The following is a 20,075-nucleotide window of genomic DNA, read 5'->3' as shown; positions in this document are numbered from 1 at the left end:
TTTTTTAACTAATTCATTAGTTAATTTTCAGTAAACCAATATGAATTATTACTCTGGATGAATGGATACTGCTTGTGTCCTTTTCAAGTTATTGCAGTGACTGTTGTGGGTTTTTCTTTCTATAATGGAAAGTTACCAACAGTTTTGTCCACGTCAAGGTTTGCCATAATTCAGTTCAATTTTATTTATATCCCTGTTGTATTGCATTATTACGAGTATTGATAATAATATTAGAAACTTTTTTGGACTGTTTGACCTAAAGCTGACCAAGTAACAGATGGAAGCAATATTCCCTCAGAAACTTGCCTGAGCCAGCTCCCCTTACTGTATAAAGACTGTAAGATGGAGTTAGAAGAGCCTGAATGATGAATAGATGAACCTTAGAGGTTAGATTCTCTGGACTACATTAGCTCTCAAAGCTCAAGAACTAAAACTTCCCGACAGTTGTTTATGTGATCTACCTTTGTCTCCACCCAGGGAGGGCCTTCTGATAAGTCGCTCACACCTGGGAAACCAGAAAAAGGAAAAGCAGGTGAGAAAGGAGCTGCAAACCTGATCTCAGGCAGCCAAACCAAACCCAGAACATCCTGTAGACCTCCCAAAGATGCAGGTGGAGCAGGAGGGAGCCATGTGAAGGGAAAAGCAGGGCTCCTCAAGCAGGACTCCTCCAGTCCCCCTTCACACTATCACTCTACAGGAAACCTCCAGTTCCCTAAATCTGCCTGGTTCCATTCCCCAGAGGCCCCGATAACTTTAAGACAGAAAAATCCCAGGAGTGATACCAGCGCCCAGAAGTGTGTTGTGCAAAGTGATGTGACTGAACAGAAGCAGCCATTGCCGTCTGTGTTTTACAAGCACGGGGGGCCATCACTGTCCCTATTCAAGCGACCCAAGTCTCAATCCACAGAGCAGGACCACAACGCCCGGCTATATCAGCGCCGCGGGTCCGAACCGGGACGTCAAATTGTGGACCGAGCCGCCACCTTCACCCGGGCAAGGTTGCCCAGTGACCCGGGGTTGAAAGTGTCCGGGGTGGATTCACAAGGAGGCACATCAGAGGCCCGTTACTGCCTCTCCCCCTGTGCCACCAAAGCAGTGCGGGACTACTTCTCCTCTCACCCCCAAAGCAGTCCCCAGAGCAGCCACCAGGTGGCGCTTGCCCTGGTGGAGACCCGCAGGGAGTGGGTGAAGAGATGCAGCGATCCCACAGCAGAGCCAGACTTTGACCAGCTCCTGTTTGCTGAGGAATCCTACGTTTGAAGAGTTGGTGAAAAGAAACTGAAGTACAGCATCGCTCCAACAAGTGGAACAAACAGAGCATTTCAGTTTCAGCACAGTGGTCGTATCATAACCTTAAAATGAACTCCGTCATCACACACTAAGGCTTTGGTGTCACTGGGAGCATTTTGCTATCTGGAACACCACATGAAATGTAATCTGTTGGCTAAGGTGGACATGGAGCAAAAAGTAAAAGTGTGTTTGAGTTTTTGCTTAGTGCTTAATGCCAATAAAGTAAAGTGAATCTCCCCCTAACCCTAACCCTTTGCTTAAATGTCCTAAAGGCTGGGTTTACACATGCAAAAAGTGTTCTAATGTATAACCAATAAGCTCAAATAACATTCATTCTGATCAAAGCAGAAAAATTTGTCTTGATTTTTTTTATTTTTTCCAATGTACATCAGGCCAAAGTTAAAACCTGCCAATCTAAACACACCTGGCATTGCCTTCTTCATAATGAACAAAGACTCACTCAGAGAAATGCCTTCTGGTTAACTGCAGCTCAGAAAAACTGTGTTGTTTTGGTTCAAGTCCCACCCAAGCAGCCTAAACAGATTATGGGCAACATGCAGTATTTGGTATCACACGTTACTTCAACCACAGTTTTGCAGAAAGCAGGTGGTACAATCATGATTTATTGAAATTAATAGTCATATTATAAATAGTGTAAATGCAGCCTGGGTACACACTGTGACTTTGCCTCTACGTTTTAATAGTCTGGTTCTGAACTACAGCTCAGTCTGTGTGTTGATCGGTAGTTTGGCTTCAGCTCAGTTGTTTACAATACTCAGAAGTATCGTAAATGTGTAGGTAGACTAGTTTGTGACATGTTGTTGGAAAGGTATAAAAGCATGACATCATTCAGTATATTTAAACAAACCGTACATGTATATCCTGTATATGTGAAGAATGCTCCCCAGAAATCAAGCATTGCTCGGGATCATGTCGACTGTTAGCAGCTTAACTATTTTCCAGCGTTAATGCTTTTTAGTGAACAGATGTAGTGTTTGGATAAATATTAACATGGAGACGTTTCTGATTACAGTCAGCTGAGCCGTTCATGTCAAATGCTTCTTGGCATTAACACTCACATCAGCCTGCTGTGATACTGACGACTGCAGCAGCAACATTTAGAGCTTCTTCTTTTGTTTTTGTTGCCAACAATGCTGTTCACATAAGCCTGTACTGATTGAAATTAATCATATGTTTTATGAGCTTTACATCTTATGCAGCTTAAAACACCGAAACAGGCCACAGGACTGTTGCTTCCTAATATTGTCTACTGCCTCCTTGTTATATATGTACATGTATTTATACGCTGTCACTATACTTTTGCATATGCAAATAAAATGAGCTGAAATTAATTGTGTGCTTACTGCTTTAATTTGGGGAGATTTCATGGGAATGGATCCCTTTGTCCTTTTTTCTTTGTACAAACAGCACATTTAACTTGACATTAAAGAACCAACAGTTCAGCACGCTGTTAGAAAGAGGAAGTTTTATTATTTATTTTTCATTGTTTAACGCAGATGGTTGTGTGTACACAAACAAGATGAAATTGTTAAGGTTACATGAAGGATCTGATCAAAAATAAACATTTTTCAGGGGACAGCAGAAGAAATGTGTAAGGTGTTGAACTTGTTGTTCAATACGTGTTTTTTAAATACCTGACACTTTGAACTGAAATCAGTCAAAGTGTGATATGGGAGGTTTATGATTCTACATGATTTTACATACCAAGTCACATTTCTTTTGGCAGTTTGGGTCCTCCGCAGACAGGACTAACTGTTCATGTGAGAGGAAGTGTGTACATTTCCAGAAGGTCCAGCTCTGTGCTGAGATATAAACATGAGCTCACATTGTAAATTTAGTCACAATTAGGAAGTTGGGCAGGAAGAAAAGGTACAACAAGTAAGTAACGTTTTTATTTTTTTTTTCCCAGGCAGTGATTAAAATAAACAGAACAGACAGCAGTTTATATCTCATAAATATTTTGATTCCACACTAAGGGCTGCAGGTTTCTCCTGTAAGCCGAGCATTACAGCCTTGTTAGTCTAAAAATCTTGCGTACTGCAGGTTTACATTCTATAAAAAAATTAATTTGAAAGTCAAAGTTGCATACTTGAGCTTCCTGGTTTTTGAGAGCTCACTTTAGTAGGCTATGACTTTATTATTAAAAGAAAGTGGGAAAGAGTTCTATGGCAGCCCACAGCAGTACTGACAGATTCCACCTACCATCGTCTCTGTGCGCATGTGTTGTACCCTCACTTTCTACACTCATGTTCTCAGCCACATGTTTCCTGTTAAGATGATCCATCTTTGGTCTGTCGGATGTCGGCTACACTCTCTGGAACCCTGGCTACCATTCCCTCCAGAGACTTCGTCAAGCAGATCTGGCAACCCAGACGAGATCTGCAAAGGGGAGGGGAGATGAGAAGCATGTTAAATTCAAGTCTGATGAAGGATGCTTCTCATTTTTAGACAGCCATGAATTGCTTTGAATCTGAAAGCTGCTGTAACAACAGTGTCCAACATTGTTTGCAAATAAAGCTGATATCCCAAGTGAAAGAAGGCTCTCATGTTTAGTCCTTTGTCTCTCAATGATTAACTGATCAGCCCTGACAAATCTTATTATGCCACCAGAACTAATTCTTCTGCATCAGCCAGGCTGTAGGACTACTGTGATAAAAGCTTCAGCCTCTAATCATTTATCCAATCACTTGCCTTCAATTAACACAAAAAGACAAAGAATGAATCACACAAAAGCTGACATAGCCAAGATCCACGTTCTCCAAACACTATTTAAAACATGGTCTTGCAGTTATATAAGCAGAGTGTCGATAAACTCTATCACATCAATTAAAATCAGTGTAATGACAGTTTAGCACAGTGGCCTTGTGAGTGTTCACGTGTGCTTCCTTACGTGTCAGTCAGGCCGTAGGCTAAGTCTAGCATGTCCATTTCCTCGTCTGTGATGGGCCCCAGCTTCTTATACATCTCCTCATCAAAGATCAGATGGCATGTGGAGCACGCCAGTGTTCCCTCGCACGCTCCTACAACACACACACACCTTTAGAACTCCACACAATGGATGAGAAGTAGCTCAGGCACATACATGCAGCTCTCCGATAAGTCCAGGCCTGTGAAACTCGCTCTGTGCGTACCAAAACCATCAAAGTCGAGGTCTTCGTTGATGACAACGTCTAGCAGAGAATCTCCAGGCAATCCCTTCACTGTGATCTTCTCCCCGTCTCGGTTGATGAAGTTGACCGTCACCTTGTTGTCCGATCTGAGACACAAAAAAAACATGACCTTAGTTTGATTGACAGGAACACTGGAACCCAACTGTTGGACTGATAAACTTACAGGTTTTACGTATGACATAATTACTAAGTTTGGACCCTTATGTTATCCAGTTTTCCCTACATAGCACTGCACAGTCCAACTGCCAGACGTCACTGCCCTCTGGTGGCCACTACTGATAGTTACATACACGTCAAAAGATGCCTCAGTACCCTAAAGAGAACATCTACTGTTCCTTATTTTCTGTCATATACTGTTACTGTGGTGGAGACTCATATTATGACCAACAGCTACAGATAATGAGATCCCTAAAATTTCATCTCATGTAAACTGCATCATACAAGCTCCGCCCACCTGCATCCTAAAGAATAAGAGTAAAGAAACACACACAAAGAGATCATGAACTTGTTTAACCATCCATCCTTCTCTGGTTATCATTTTCAGGGTTGCGGGGGCTATCCCATGCTAATTTCTAAACTTATAATTTCATTATTCGATAATGAGTAAGTACTCATCATTTACATTATACTGGTCCATAGTGAAGCTCATTAAGTCATCCTGAAATAAGCTTGTCTAGCTCTCTTTAACCACCTTTCTTCTGCATGGTGGGGGGTATATGTGTGCTGTGCACTGAAGACGTGTGCATGAAATCAGCACTTTTATTCTCTGCTATTTACAATCAATTCAATTTTATTTATATATCACCAAAACACAGCAACAGTCTCCTCAAGGTTAGATAGTAAAGACCCTAAAATAATACAGAAAACCCCAACAATCAGACGACCCCCTATGAGCAAGCAGTTGGTGACAGTAGGAAGTAGGAGGCTGAGGGAGGGCGGCCATCTGCTGCAACCAATCTAATTACAGTTCTGTGTAAAAGTCTTAAGCCACCCTCCATGTTTATTTTATTTTGCTTCCAAGGAGCCAGACTTGTCATTTTCACAGCAGTTCTTCAGATTTTCTGAAGGTCTTTCAAAGTTTGCTTTGGCTGCTCTCTCACTCATTTTCAGTCCAGACCTTGTAACTGACACAGGACCTGATAGATGGACCTTCATCCATCTACTGTCCAATGAAGCCTCATCACAAATGCTCTCAGTGTAAATGTGGCTGTCACAAAGAAGCCGTTCTTAAGGAAGAGACAGGGAGAAAAGACTGGGGTATTTCAAGTTACACAAGAACCTGAGTGAAAAATCAATAATGAACAGGCTTCAATAAATCAGTACACCCATTTCTCATATTCCTACAATTTTTTTAAATGACAGATAGCTTAATGCTTTTATTTTGTTGCAATTAAATTCCCAACATCATACCAATTTCTCCCTTCATGCTTCTCTTCGGGAGGTGAAGTGTGGGTTAATTTAGGTTAAGATCTGGTTAAAGTCCTCTCTTAACAAAGGACTTCTCCAGATTAGCTCTCTGTAAACTGGCAAACAATATCGTTTTGTAGACTTCTGCTCATTCTGCAAATTCCATTCAGGCTTTCAGATTTTTACAGCTGATGAGTGCAAATTGCAGTATGACCTCTCGCTGTTCTCCAAGCCTTATTGTTGCCTTCCTTGGACAAGCCAATCCATTTAATACATGTAGCTCAGTGCAAGAGGTTTCATTCCTTTTCAGGATGTTCTGTACTGACGTAGTGGCTGTGCCCAGTGTGTCTGAAAATCCTGTGATGGACTTTCCTGCTTTTAAATGGCCCTGCTGTTTTGACACTTTTGAGGATGGATGGATATGGCACAAATATATAAAATGCAATTGATCGCTTTACTTTCTAAAATTTCCCATTTATAAGTCCTTTATGGTCTGAGATTTCAAGGAAAGTGCATGTCAGGTTACGATGTAGTTTCAGAGGGGTTTGGGGTAATGACGTACCTACGACATAGATTTAACGCACAAGTCCCCTATAATCCGCTTTAAAAACAAAACCTTGTTCATGCTCTTTCCTGAAAGGCCTGCACTGCACGACCTCTCAGGACAAACACACTCGCACTTGGCATCAATCACGTTAAACTGGTTAGTTAAGGGAGGGCGACGTGAGGACACGAGGACAGTGTCAGTCAGTTTAAGGCAAGCCTGGAGAAAAACAAAACAAAACAAAAAAACCTTCAACCTGAGCACAAGGTCAACAGTCATGGTGCGCTCCAACAGGGTGGGTGGCACTGGGAAGCCCAGCTGTGGTCAGAGCCTTGTACCTGAGTGGGAAGATGGCTCACTTTCACCTTGGGGACACGTGAGGCTTCAGCCTGCTCCTAAGAACATCAGCTGCACACGTGTGGTGTTCTTAATCACTTTGACTTCAAGCACCACTTTTTCTAGGAACTAAATTAAGACTCATCTTGCCTCATCAACCCAATTATACACTCACATATATTTTACTACACATTTCGCCCCTCAGTGTTTCAACACATATTGGAATATTGGCACATTTAAGTTGCAAATTAGTTCTCCTGAGACCTAAAAGCACGTAGACTTTCCTCTCCTTTGCTTTCTCCCCGCTAGTCCATTTAAACTGACTTAAGTAAATGGCCCACCGCTAGGCTGGAATTTAAGTGTTTCTGCTTTGTCGTTTCGAAAAACAACATGAGCCTAGTTTCAAATGTTTTGAAACAGCACGACACAAAACACCCTGCTCTGTGAAAGGGACGTTCTTTTCTACATGATTTTGCATGCCAGGAATGCGCTGGAAAGAAGAGCCTCAATAAATTGCACATTTTTTGACTGGAGTTTGGCGTGCGGCTCAATCCATCACCAGGTTAGGCAGTCCTGTTAATAGTAGGTGTTTTAGTAAAATAACCTACCTGAGAGGCTGAGTGCCGACGGAAAAACTCCTTTGTTTCGTAGGCCAGGTTACTGCCGACGCCTTCCTCGAATATTCACGTAGACTATTCTGAACCAGCCGTCTTAACGTTGTTACCAAAGCCATTTGAAGCACAAAAATGAAGCTGGAAAACTAGCGGAGAGGATTTACGAATGGCAGACACCTGTCGAGCGCGTAACTTCTCAGCAGAGACCTAAAGAAGTTTGACTGAACCGATCGAGCAGGCTAGTGGGGCTAGCTTGTTTTAGCTGCAAAAAGTCACTCTGTCACTGTCATTGCATAACGTGAAACATATGGCAACTGCTTGTTGTCTAAGACCCCAAATCAATCACCTGACAACGCAGTGGAGCACCAATGATACTCCACAACAAAACACAAAGTTGACAGATAACTATCAACACCGCCCAGGGTTATGCAGTCAAATCGCAAACATGACTCTCTGTGTAGTTCCTGACAAACAAAGATCAATCAGGCGCAATACAACTTCCTGCCATGACGTCAAAATAAAAGTTTTAGCTACTAACATATTGTGTCCATCTATGGATTATAATTTCATACCCACAGTTTAAAATAAAATAAGACCATTATCCTAGTGGGAGTTAATAAAAAACAAACGTCTTGGCTTCCCTTCATGATTAGAAATGTATTATTTTGCTTTTAGTTTGAAAGTCATCGGCGCTAACTTGATTCCGGTAAGAACAAACGTCCCCGTGCCCGCTTACGTGAGTGTGTAAACTAGCCAATCAAACTGTACTAACGCTCGTTTTAAATTACCGCGTCAGCCGGTAGTGCGGAGTTAGCACGTCTCCGAGTGGAGGGCTGCTTGCGGAGTCACCGCCCCACCGTGTGTGTGAGTATAGACATCTAGAAAGTTCAGTGTGTTTCCTAATAAAGGTCAAATCCTTCACGCGTTACTCTGACCAGCGAAGAAGAGCAGTGATGTCAAAAATGACCTTGAACTTTTGAACTGTTTTTAAAATCATCTTTTAAGCACCACGAGTTCACGAGAGATATTAAATCTGAGGCATTTCAGAAGAATCAAGTTAGAAGTTACTCGCTTTTTAATCATTGCTAATAAAAAGTGACCATGAATATTAACCACCATCTACACCCCATGTCCTGATGGCTACAGGGTTACAAAGTTGAACAAGCGCTCTACACCAACATCAGAGGTCTGTGAAATACCAGTCACCCCCAAAACAACCTTTAGTGGCCTCCAGCGTCACGTTTACCATCTGTTGTAACGTCTCTCTCTGTCCACATTCACAAATATTGATTGAGCTCCCTTGATTAAACCAAGTGCTATTCACCCTTCACATGCTTGCATGCCCTAGAAAACAGAATGCATACAGTATCATAGGATGTCAAGGAAAACTAGGTGTTTGATAACTTTGGGTTAGAGGCCAGTGGCTGACAGTGACAGCCAACATTTAGTGCTGAGTTCAAATCTTTATCAGTTTAGAGTGAAGGCAAAGGTCATCAAATATCAGTCAATAAAGAGCTACAGGAGATTTAGATTAGATTAATCAGTAATCTCTTTAAAAAGGTTTATGACCAAGAAAGACACATATTAATAGGAGGCCTTTTCTTTCTGAACTGCTGCAGCATTCCTCATTACAGCCTCAGGTAAGCAGGATACAAACGAGCTTAAAAACAACTCCGTTAAGGAGAGCCTGGATACATTTGTAGGTTGTATAGGCTTATGAAGAAGAAGTAAAACATTTTCTTCCAATTTCCTTACAGGATGTTCAAGTTAGTGCTACTGCTCCTGGCACTGTCAGGTAAGATCTCACTGCCTTCACCTTTCACTGGTGCAGTAAAACTTGCCTATTTATTTGTGGCTAGATATTTGTTTCATGTCATTACTGCTCACCTAATTTTCAGATGATGTGTTTCTGAGGCAAATGTTGTTGCCAAGTCGCAACAACAGTTGCCTCAGGTGCTTTATATTGTAATGTTAAGACCCTGCAATAATAGAGAGAAACCCCCAACAATTAAACAACCCCCTTTGAGTAAGCACTTCGTTATGGTGGGAAGGAAAAGCTCCCTTTTAACAGGGAGAAACCCCCTGCAGAACGAGGCTCATGTGGCGGCAGCAATTTTACGCAACCGCTTGGGGGTAATGGGAGAAAGACAGGACAAAAGATGCACTGTGGAAGAGAGGCCGAGATTAATAATGACTAATGTTTAAATGCAGAACGCTTTCTTAAGCCTAATCTTCAACATAAAGAAGGTTACAGTCTCCCGAATCCTAGGAGCTAGCTCCACGGAAGAGGGGCCTATTTCTCTACATATCAGTTTATGATAAGTTCATGAAATAAGTGCAAAATACAGAACAGATTTTATCTTAGAATCATGCAATTCCGACACAGCAGATCTAGATATAAAAAACATTTTGATATCCAAACTTCCATCCCTATATTTCAATTATCTTTAAAAACTAATACAATTATGTGAAACATCAGTAGGGTTCAGTCAATATATTAACTTTCCTGGCTGGTCAGTGTCAAATGTTTTATTTATTTTGAGGTGTCCTTGACATAATTAATGTTGGCTCTGTTGTTTCTTGCCTTGGCAGCAAAACAACTGACAGTAAACATTCTGTAGTTCCCTAATGGAAGTACAGAACGTAGACTTTGACCGTTATCATTGATTTATCACACTGTTAAAGAAAGGTCGTGGCCTATATATCAGCATTGCACAATAGTTAATAATTGACCTAAAAGGCCACACATTTATGTATCCATCAACTGGCAAGCTTAGTGCTATAATGTTAAACAAGTCGAACACCAGTGTCGAAGGCAGGGTGTGCAAATGCAGCTTCATGTATATTATAGTTATATAGTGTAACTGTAATCCTTTGCAGGCCTCCAAGCTGTCCCAATCAAAACCCCTAGAGGTTTGAAGAAGTCATCAAGTGATGTCCATCAATCTGTTCCTGATGGCTTTAGACAAGGTACAGAGCCTACTTTTACCTCCTACCTACATGATCCTACTGACACAGGCCAATTTGGCCAAGACTGAAATATCTCAACAACTTTTGGTTGGATTCAAATTACATTTTTCACATTTATTCACGTTCCCCAGTGAATGAATCCAAATGGTTAATGGTTAATGGTCATCCTCTATTAGGGCAGCCAGTAGCTGACATCTCAAGAACTAACATATTATCCTCTCAAATTTGGTAGAGCTATTGAGCCCCCTCAGGATGATTTTTTTTATTGTAATGACTCTTTGCCTTTCTATTCAGTCCCAGGACATTATTGAGGTTTAACTAAAAATAAATTGTTAGGTATCTTTTCATCATGAACAAAGAAATGAACATGATAACCTGTTTAACATGATTTTGATCACATTTAGCTAAGTGAATGTACCCTCTAAGTCACCTCTAGAGTATCGTTATGATTTTAGAAGCTTGTTTACTTCCAATGTCTTTTGTCTTTCAGCCGATGCTGATGTTCCGGTCCAAAGGAGTGGTGGTAGTTGGGTCCGTGTGGAAAATCCTTCTCATCTCCCAGATGGTTTCAGGCAGGGAACCGAACCCTCTATGAAAGTCAGAGATGGCTTCAGGCAGGGAACCGAACCCTTTATGAAACTCAGAGATGGCTTCAGGCAGGGAACCGAACCCTCTATGAAAGTCAGAGATGGCTTCAGGCAGGGAACCGAACCCTTTATGAAACTGAGAGATGGCTTCAGGCAGGGAACCGAACCCTTTTTGAAACTCCAAGATGGCTTCAGGCAGGGAACCGAACCCTTTATGAAACTCAGAGATGGCTTCAGACAGGGAACCGAACCCTTTTTGAAACTCCAAGATGGCTTCAGGCAGGGAACCGAACCCTTTATGAAACTCCAAGATGGTTTCAGACAGGGAACCGAACCATTTCTGCCTCTCCAAAGAGGCTTCAGACAGGGAACTGAGCCCTTTTACAGCTTCATCCAAAGAGCAAAAGTGGCATGTCAGGGGGCAGATTATCAACAACAAGTGCTATGAGTTCAACCCTACACCGCTGTCCTTCAAGGATGCTCAGGTTAGACTATGTACCATTCCAAAAACATATAAAAAGCTAATCCCCTGTTCATTTAAAGGATGTAAATTAAATGTTTCTCAATCTACAGGCCAAATGCAGAACTCTTGCCCCACATGCCGAGCTTGCTTCTGTAACCAGTGGTGATCTGCATTCCCATCTGATTTCCCTGGTGACCAAGGGTGGTGAGAAGAGCCCTGTGCTAACCTGGCTGGGAGCCACAGTCACGGCAAGTTTATCATGTTAATTGGCGACCTATATAGGTATATAAGGTTTTCTCAAAACATGTGGTGCTAAAACAACAGCGTGTTTTTCAGGGTGTTCTCTACTTACTTATACCACAATTTTACTCCAGTTCTTAGTGGCTGTAATGCCAGCAGTCTGGTCATGAGCTGTGTCAATGAATGGAGGCCAAGGAGAGTGTCATCAGATATCTTATCAGCAGGACTGATAGTGTTATTCTTACCTTGATGAGACATTGACCTTCAAACTTTTATCTTAAAGTATTGCAATTGTTGTGTCCTGTGACTAAGTGATGTTTTAAAACAAGTGAAGTGGTAATATGGTCATATTAGCCATACTTTTCTTCATAGAAAGGGTCTCATATGCTAACATTTTATTTTTATTGACAGTTTACAAACAATTGGGTTATTTAAGACTACATTTTTTTTAACCTTTCATATGTATTCTGCACTCCACAGAACCAAGAGGCGTCATGGGTGGACGGGTCAGAGTGGGGTTTTAGCGACTGGATGCCAGGCCACCCCAACATTCACACTGACAAACCTGTCTGTGTGGAGATGTTTGAGCTAGGTAAGAACCATGCTACTCTCACACTAATTACTAATTTATTCCAGCATTTTCCAGAGAGTAACTTTGAAACACCTCTGCTTTAAATTCAATTCAGTTTTATTTTTATAGCGCCAGATTGCAGCAACAGTTGCCTTGAAGGCTCTTTATGTTGTAAGATAAAGACCCCACCATAATACAGCACTTTTGTGTTGTAGCTACAGCCTCACTTAATTTGGTGTGAGTTGTTAGGTAATGGCATTGAACTTTAGACCTCGATATTGCCGTTTTATGCTTTAATAGCCTGCTTGCAAAAGTACAGTACTGTTTTATACACTGCTCAAAAAAATTAAAGCAACACTTTGGTAACACATCAGATAAGATTAGATCTATACTGATATGGACTGGTTAATGTGTTAGGAATGAAGGGATGCACGTCGTTTCATGGAATTGAAAATTACCAACCTACAGGGGGCTAAATTCAAAGCCACACCAAAATATCAAAGTAATTAATTGCAGTACCTCAGAATGGCAATCTGTAGTTTGTATTGGCTTGTAAGCATACCTGACAATGCTAGGGAAATGCTCTTAATGAGATGACATTTGGGGGCTGGGTATGACTGAGCTCCTGGACAGCCTTAGGTACAACCTGGCAGCATCTAATGGATGAAAACATAAAGTCCCCACGGTGTTCTGTCGGATTTAGGTCAGGCAAGTGAGAGTATGCAGAACTGCCTGCATACTCTCATCACAGGCCAGGAGGAATCCAGGACCCAATGCACCAGTAATAATAATGGATTGGATTTATATAGCGCTTTTCAAGGCACCCAAAGCGCTTTACAATGCCACTATTCATTCACTCTCACATTCACACACTGGTGGAGGCAAGCTACAGTTGTAGCCACAGCTGCCCTGGGGCAGACTGACAGAAGCGAGGCTGCCATATCGCGCCATCGGCCCCTCTGGCCAACACCAGTAGGCAAGTAGGGTAAAGTGTCTTGCCCAAGGACACAACAACCAGGACAGAGAGCCCAGGGATCGAACCGGCGACCTTCCGGTTACAGATGCGATTCCCAACCCCCTGAGCCACGGTCGCCAGTATAGGTCTGACAGTGGATCCAAGTATTTCATCCTAACCTGTAATGGCAGTCAGGGTGCCTTTGCCAAGTCTGTAGAGGTCTGTGTGCCTCTCTTGACCCACCACCAAACTTGTCATTCAGAATGATGTTACAGCAACGTTCTCCAGGCGCTTTCACATATGTCACATGTGCTCAGGGTTTCATCTGTGAAAAACACAGGGCACCAGTGGCGGATCTGCCAATTCTGGCATTTTGTGGCAAATATCAATCAGGCTCCATGGTGCTGAGGAGTGACCGGGGTCCACTAAAGGACATCGGGCCATTAGACCACCCTCATGAAGTCAGTTTGTGATTGTTTGGACAGAGACATTTACACCAGTGACCTGCTGGAGGTCATTTTGTAGCTCTAACAGTGCTCATGCCATTCCTCCTTCACAAAAGAGCAGATATCAGTCTTTCTTAAGGGGTAATGGCCTTCTCCTGCCCTGTCCAGCCCTCCTAGAGTAACTGTCTGTCTCCTGAAATCTCGTCCATGCTTGAGACTGTGCTGGGAGACACACCAAGCCTTCCGGCAATGGCGTGATTGATGGGCCATCCTGGAGGAATTGGACTGCCTGTTCAACCTCTGTAGGGTCCAAGTCTCACCTAATTCTAGCTGTAGTGACACTGAGCCTAGCTAAATGCAAAACTAGTGAAAAATAGTCCAAAAAAAAAAAAAGATGAGGAAAAAACATCAGTGGTCTCCAGCCATGAAAACATTCCTTTTTTTAGCAGTTGTTTCATTGTTGCCCCTGTTGTTAAACACCAAGCAGTTGAAGCTGACTAACAACCCCCTCTGCTACCGAACTGACCAGACCAAAAGTTTAGCTGACTTGATTAAGGAGTGTTCATTTCATTTTTTTGAGCAGCGTTTGAATTATGGATTCATTCTACCACTGAAAGGCAGTGGTTCTATATTATAACTTTTCCCGCCTCAAATTGTAAGCGACTTAAAAATAATAATAGTTTGCCAACTAAAATGCCTGATCTTCTTATTCATCTCAGTCATGAGTGCTATATTAGACAGGGGTTCCTTTTGTGAGGCATGTGTCATAAAAGCACCTTTTAAACAAAGCTTTATAGAGTACTGTCTGTGTCACATAAAATTGATAAGACACCTAATAAAAAACTGGGATTATCTTTATCCTGCTGGACTAATCTACTATGATCCTTTTCCTATCCACACTGCAGACAACAGCCGGTGGACTACTGCCAACTGTGATCTGAAGAGAGCGTCCATCTGTACGTACATGATTCCTACGTAAGAGAAATCGCAAAGAAGCAACGTGAGATGGGCTCGCGGGTATCATTTCCTACGATACCTTTGTGTTCCCTGCCACAAGCTGATTGTGCATTCTTGAATAAAAACACAGCATATTACTCATCTGTGCGTTTCTTCTTCCTATAAGTTTATTCCCTAAGAAATGAGTAAAAAGTCCTTTGAATTTAGACAAGACTTTAATGATTATTTTCCACTTGTTTATACAAAGCAGTTTTTACAGATTAGGGAGCAAAGTTGAAACAATCTGTTACAATTTAGTACCTGGAAAGTGCAAAAGTACATTTTAACGACGCCAAAATAAAAATCATGCTGTACATTATATACTGTATTCATAAATAATCACAGATATACACACATCCATTTTGGTGACAGTTACAGAGAATGTAGCTAAGACACAAAATAGTACTTTGATTTTTCTTGGAAGTCCCATATTCTTGGTTCCCGGTGCAACTGCGACGGACTAATGTGTGGAATGCTGCTTTCACTTGATTCACAACAAAGTTTGGGACGAAGGAGAAGGAGAAATCTAGCTCTATGTGGACACCACGCTGGGATAAAAGGCACTCTGTTGCAGTCGTGGAATAACTCAAACAGTGGTCTTTGAATGAAAAATGTGAATAAACAAAAGAAAAATAAACTGCATTAATAGAACATTTTGTGCACCTTTCACAGAAATCTCTTAAAGGAGGACACAGATTGGTCTTTGCAATCCACCAAACTGACATTTAAATAAAACAAAATACAAAAATCAGAAAAAAACAAAAAACAAGAGAGATAACCGTTAGAGCGACTCTGTGCCCAGTGCCAAACCCACAGGGCTGCAAAAGTTCACAGAATCAGACAGGAATAAAAAAAACATTTGGCAATGGAAAATAAACTCTCACTCGCACACTCACTCGCTCAGGTATGGTGCAAAATTATGAATCACACAGTTTCATACTGCGGTATATTACAGAGTAATGCAATCACATTCACATGCATGTTTGTCCCAGTTGACCCAAACATTCTTGAGGCCCCACACAAGGAAAACTCTGAAATCAGTCACTTTAAAATAAACAGGAAAACGAGCGCGAAGCACAAATAATAAAAGAGAGATGGGGTTTGAGGCAATGATGAGAGCTAAAGGCATTCAGAAGGGGAAGAGAGGGAGTCCATTTACAGTCCCAGTTTAGCCATAGGAAGACTGGAAAATAGAGGATCTGACTGAGCGAGGCATGCTGGACAGAAATAGAGGAAAGGAAGCACCGACAGGCATGCGATGAAGGAGCTGTATTGCTGATAACACTGACATCTCGTAAAGCCCTTAAGGATTTCTGCTTTCTCCTTCATTTCTAAACAGTTAGAATAGTTTTTAAATATGTCACTCATGAGACAATGTGTGAAAAAAACTGCTACTTTCACTTATGGATAGAAACAGATTCAAGTAACTTAAAAACATTCAATGAAGCACAGAGAAACGTGACGTTATAGTTGTTTTTCGTTGCACTGCTGTGATAAGTCTTCATGTCAAAGCTTGTTGTGATTGAGAATGTAGTGTTTTTTATTTTTATTTACAAAACTAGATCTTAAATGATATGCTAATGACAAAACATTAAAAGTACTTTTTGTAAAATCCCGTCAACAAAAATTAACTGAAGCATCCAACAGAATGTGAATGGATTTGTTTACACGAGATATCAATCAATTTTCCCACGAGGTGATGAAGCGAGTCATTATTTTATCCTTTAACCAGGCAATGCCTCTTGAGGAAACGGTGCATCATGTTAATATCAATGTTAAAATTATAATGTTTGGTAAAAACACTGCCACCTAGTGGTGAAACTGTTAGTTACACTTTGGAAAGGGGAGGGGGGACTACAAAAAGTACCTTTAAACACCTTTTCTGATGTTTCTCAACAAAAAACGTCAGCTACACCCCAAATGTAAAAACGAAAACGAAAAAACAAACAAACAAAAAACTGACTGACTTCTGCATCACTATTTCTTGTCTAATCTCAAAACCAAAATGCCATGCATATGAACAGATGCCAAGCTGCTGGGCACGCGCACACACACAGACATACACACACATAAACCAAACTCCCAATAAAACTTCACTAAAAGATCACACACACACACACACACGGGTATATAAAAACGATAGAAAAATGCAGACAGTTTGGTCTTGTGAGTGGTGGAGCCGTCTTACTGCATAAGGCTGCGTGGTGGCAGCTTTGAGGCAACCATGAATCGTCCTGGCCTGCAGATCACAGGCCGAGTGTCTGCACCTAAGGCTAACTGAGGGGGTGGGGGAGCAAAAAGGCCACTTGAAACAATATTTTCAAATAGCACACAGCAAAACTGTGTGCAAACACACATCCATCCATCCCTGCATACATACAAGAGAACAGTTAGTTAACCGTTAAATGAGGCTGACTGTAGTAAAGATTCTGATGACGAGGGCAGCTGTGGCGTGTGCGAGAAGTGGGCAGTGGTGTGGTTTTGCTGAGGCTGGCGCTACTTCTGCATTGGAACCACGGCGCCAGCGCCATGTGATCACAATCCAAAGCAAGAGCACTCAAATGCACATGTGGGCATGCAGGCTTTGTGGTGCTCCTGCACCCCAAAACCTACCCCCTGATAAAACCGTGGGAGGTGATGGGAGAAAGAATCTGCTCGGATATGAAATGACAATGTGCGACGTGCTTGAAGGGGATGGTTTAAAGGCTCGGGGGACAGGCGGGGAACGGGTCAGTTGTGGTCTTGCTGGGTGTTGTACACCGTCTCCCCCGAGGAGATCTGAGTCAGTCTCTTGCTGGAACCCCACAGCTTCCGTGTGATCTGGCCCGAACGCATCTGGGAAGAGTGGAGGAGGTGGTGGAAGAAGTGAGGCGGAGGAAGGGGGGGGGAGAGTGGGGAAAGAAAAGCGTGAAGTCAAAGGAAACAGGGGGAGGGGGGTGAGGGGGTAACATGATTCATGAGTGATCGATTAGTTCATTGGAGCTTAAATGACTAGTGAGGCAAACAAAGAAAAACAAATTAAAGCTCGAGTCACTTTGGTGCGAGTCAATTTGAATGGAAAAGATAAAAAACTGGAAGGCGCAGTGATTCCAAGGGGGACTGTCTGGATCAACCTCCTACATGTGTGCTAACACACTATTTACGTGAACATATCATATTAAGCCAGTGTGGCACAGGATTAGTGATTATTCGATTGTAGCTACACTGTAAATATGGCTTGAGTTTGCAGAATCGTTAATTAGTCTGTTTCACAGCATTTTTTGTTATAGTCCGTAGAGCACACTCAAAACACAGAATGTAATGACACTTCAGGTAGACAGCATCGGATGGAGTTTTGCACAGATGTCGAGTATTCGAAAAAACAAAACAGAAACAAAAACACAGAATGAGGTGCACACAAAAAGTCGCTTCGATTTCACAGTTGTGGTTCTAGTGGCTGAAGGAATGTGGCTCAGATGTGTTTGTGTGCCTGTGTAGTTGTTTTGTGAGGAAGCCATATGACTGTGTGAGACAGCCATCCCTGAGAAGAACAGGTGACTGTGGGTTAAAAGGTCAACGTGGGGTATATGTGCAGCAGGTCTTGTGTGTGTGTGTGTGTGTGAGTGTGTGTGTGTGTGTGTGTGTGTGTGTGTGTGTGTGTGTGTGTGTGTGTTAAATCTATAGCAATAAAAGTGTTATAGGGGATGCACAGCACTAGAGCTTGCTAAGGTTTGTGGGAGGTGGAGGTGGGGCTAAACACCAGTTGGTCACGTTGGTGGAGCAGGCGTGTTGGTGAACGAGCGCGGAGCGGGGCCAGTAGGGGGGACGCCATGAGCGGCGATCCCTCAAGGCTCTGAGCGATGTAGTTCCGCAGCGAGTTCTTTACCTCCGCCGGCTTGCCCACGGCCACGATGATCAGCTTGCCGTCCTCCAGTCCCACCAGCACATGGCTCTGCTCCTTGGTGGCTGAGACGCAGCACACTGGCACCCTCATGGCCATGGGCTCTCCGCACAGAGACAGGCTGCGGAGGAGAAACAAGCTCGAGGTTAATATCTGTAACCTTTCCATGCATGTAGGACGCGCAGCTGCCAGCGAGCAATTTTTATTTGGGACGGTGTCGCTCGTTATGCTCCGAAACAGTTAAAACGTTAAAGCACAAAGGCCTCTACTCTTCAAAGCTTTCGATGAAAGGCTTTATAAAACAGAACAACTGGTGGAAGAGCCAAATACCAACAGCTAATGTTGATTCAAAATCACCAATATTGTTTCTATAAGTTTACCTGTAGAGGTCACGGATGGACAAGTATCCCTGCTCGCTGCCGATGACTACATACTCCCCAGAAACACACATGTCTGTCACCTGCTCCATCAGAGGCTCGCTGCAGAGGTGCTTCCCATTTACAGAGTACAGGTGGAGGGCGTTTTTATCCTGGCAAGAGGGGGGAACAGAAGAACATTTAAAACTTTAACTGCAGGTCAAAGGAGTTTATATATCTGAATTCAGATTTAATCTAAAAGAAGTCTGACTATAAACCAACATATAAGCACATATGCCCTTGAAACGCTGCATTTCTCACGCTCCCCTCTTCTCACCTGTGCGCATACTTACTAGTCTAAGCCCAGTTATCAATGTGATCTTTAAGTGTCTGCTGGTCAGATTAGGTCTGTTCCATGGTGGCTTGTTCTGCGTTTCACGTGCACTGTGTTGTAATTATTAGTTTATATTTATTTAAATGTAGAGGTCTGAGTCAGCTTATAGCTTTTTGGCCTGCTCTGACTGTCAGAGACAAGGATCTGGTCACTGTGGATAACAAAACAAAAAAAACAGACACGTAGAGATGTGCAGAGAGTCCTACCCACCTTTTAGATTGTGTGTTAGCCTAAAAACTTAAAATGTGCACACACCTTGAGTGTTGCTTTGCCCTCCAGACAGGTATGAACCAGCATGTGACCCTCCCAGGACACAGCCAGGTGGAGGATAGAGAGCGGCAGCGAGCTGTCGCACGGTGGACGCAAGCAGCGCATGTACTGACCCCGGCGCACAGTGTGGATGATCACCGTCCCGTCCTGTTGAACGGAGCATAAAGCTCAAAGTAATGCATGTGTTTAGTTTAAGGGGGGGGGGGGCTTCAAACCTTTCAGGTCTGCCCGTCTTCAAAGACTCACAATTCCAGCACTAAACCCTTTTCCAGCTCATTGACTCAGCATGTGATTAGAATAGCTTTTCACACATTCTCACGGTGGTATTACAATTTAAATGACCAGACAGGATGAGATGAAAAGCAGCTGCAGGCCCTCAGCAGCAGTCAGGCGTGTAGACTTACCCGTGCTCCAGATACAGCCATGTCCAGCTCTGTGCTGATGCTGACGCTCACCACCTCGTCCGTGTGTCCATACAGCACCTGAATAGGTTTGGGATGGAGACCAACAGGAGCTCCACCCTGGCATAAAGACAAGACCACAATCAAAAGATTTTTAATCAGCA

General features: G+C 42.6%; 4 protein-coding genes across 8 annotated transcripts in view; 2 read left to right on the top strand and 2 right to left on the bottom strand.

Annotated features, from left to right (window-relative positions):
• Nucleotides 1-2,642, top strand: part of LOC120746343 (rho GTPase-activating protein 20-like) — a 37,228-nt gene extending 34,586 nt beyond the window's left edge. For all 4 annotated transcript variants that reach the window (XM_040051822.1, XM_040051821.1, XM_040051820.1 and 1 more), the window contains one exon: nucleotides 478-2,642. In XM_040051822.1, the coding sequence (XP_039907756.1) occupies nucleotides 478-1,260 (783 nt within the window). In that variant the 3' untranslated portion in view covers nucleotides 1,261-2,642. The remainder of the gene's footprint in view (nucleotides 1-477) is intronic.
• Nucleotides 2,643-3,211: 569 nt separating this feature from the next.
• On the bottom strand, nucleotides 3,212-7,848 carry LOC120746345 (adrenodoxin-like). The gene is made up of 4 exons (XM_040051825.1): nucleotides 7,377-7,848; nucleotides 4,443-4,567; nucleotides 4,202-4,331; nucleotides 3,212-3,690 (listed from the first exon to the last, which is right to left on the bottom strand). The coding sequence occupies exons 1-4, from the start codon at nucleotides 7,499-7,501 to the stop codon at nucleotides 3,582-3,584; spliced, it is 489 nt and encodes a 162-aa protein (XP_039907759.1). The 5' UTR covers nucleotides 7,502-7,848; the 3' UTR covers nucleotides 3,212-3,581.
• A 1,080-nt stretch (nucleotides 7,849-8,928) lies between these two features.
• On the top strand, nucleotides 8,929-14,720 carry LOC120746344 (lectin-like). The gene is made up of 7 exons (XM_040051824.1): nucleotides 8,929-9,022; nucleotides 9,140-9,177; nucleotides 10,263-10,352; nucleotides 10,843-11,424; nucleotides 11,513-11,650; nucleotides 12,123-12,234; nucleotides 14,520-14,720. The coding sequence occupies exons 4-7, from the start codon at nucleotides 11,251-11,253 to the stop codon at nucleotides 14,591-14,593; spliced, it is 498 nt and encodes a 165-aa protein (XP_039907758.1). The 5' UTR covers nucleotides 8,929-9,022; nucleotides 9,140-9,177; nucleotides 10,263-10,352; nucleotides 10,843-11,250; the 3' UTR covers nucleotides 14,594-14,720.
• Nucleotides 14,721-14,767: 47 nt separating this feature from the next.
• nbeal1 (neurobeachin-like 1) overlaps nucleotides 14,768-20,075 on the bottom strand; it is a 63,256-nt gene continuing 57,948 nt past the window's right edge. For both annotated transcript variants that reach the window (XM_040051818.1, XM_040051819.1), the window contains 5 exons: nucleotides 19,915-20,031; nucleotides 19,496-19,657; nucleotides 18,871-19,019; nucleotides 18,476-18,611; nucleotides 14,768-17,445 (listed from right to left, as the gene is read on the bottom strand). In XM_040051818.1, the coding sequence (XP_039907752.1) occupies nucleotides 17,341-17,445; nucleotides 18,476-18,611; nucleotides 18,871-19,019; nucleotides 19,496-19,657; nucleotides 19,915-20,031 (669 nt within the window). In that variant the 3' untranslated portion in view covers nucleotides 14,768-17,340. The remainder of the gene's footprint in view (nucleotides 17,446-18,475; nucleotides 18,612-18,870; nucleotides 19,020-19,495; nucleotides 19,658-19,914; nucleotides 20,032-20,075) is intronic.

The sequence above is a fragment of the Simochromis diagramma genome, unplaced genomic scaffold (genome assembly GCF_900408965.1).
Source record: "Simochromis diagramma unplaced genomic scaffold, fSimDia1.1 OVJJ01000107.1, whole genome shotgun sequence".
NCBI classification, from domain to species: Eukaryota; Metazoa; Chordata; class Actinopteri; order Cichliformes; family Cichlidae; genus Simochromis; species Simochromis diagramma.
The sequence above is the reverse complement of the archived record's forward strand: the minus strand, read 5'-3'. Positions and strand labels throughout refer to the sequence as shown.

Coding starts and splice junctions, on each gene's coding strand:
- LOC120746344 (XM_040051824.1), top strand. CDS start 11,251: ATGGTTTCAGACAGGGAACCGAACCATTTCTGCCTCTCCAAAGAGGCT. Junction 11,651..12,122: donor GGCTGGGAGCCACAGTCACG/GCAAGTTTATCA, acceptor TGCACTCCACAG/AACCAAGAGGCGTCATGGGT. Junction 12,235..14,519: donor TGTGGAGATGTTTGAGCTAG/GTAAGAACCATG, acceptor TCCACACTGCAG/ACAACAGCCGGTGGACTACT.
- LOC120746345 (XM_040051825.1), bottom strand. CDS start 7,501: ATGGCTTTGGTAACAACGTTAAGACGGCTGGTTCAGAATAGTCTACGT. Junction 4,332..4,442: donor CCTCGACTTTGATGGTTTTG/GTACGCACAGAG, acceptor TGTGTGTTGTAG/GAGCGTGCGAGGGAACACTG. Junction 3,691..4,201: donor GCCTACGGCCTGACTGACAC/GTAAGGAAGCAC, acceptor TCCCCTTTGCAG/ATCTCGTCTGGGTTGCCAGA.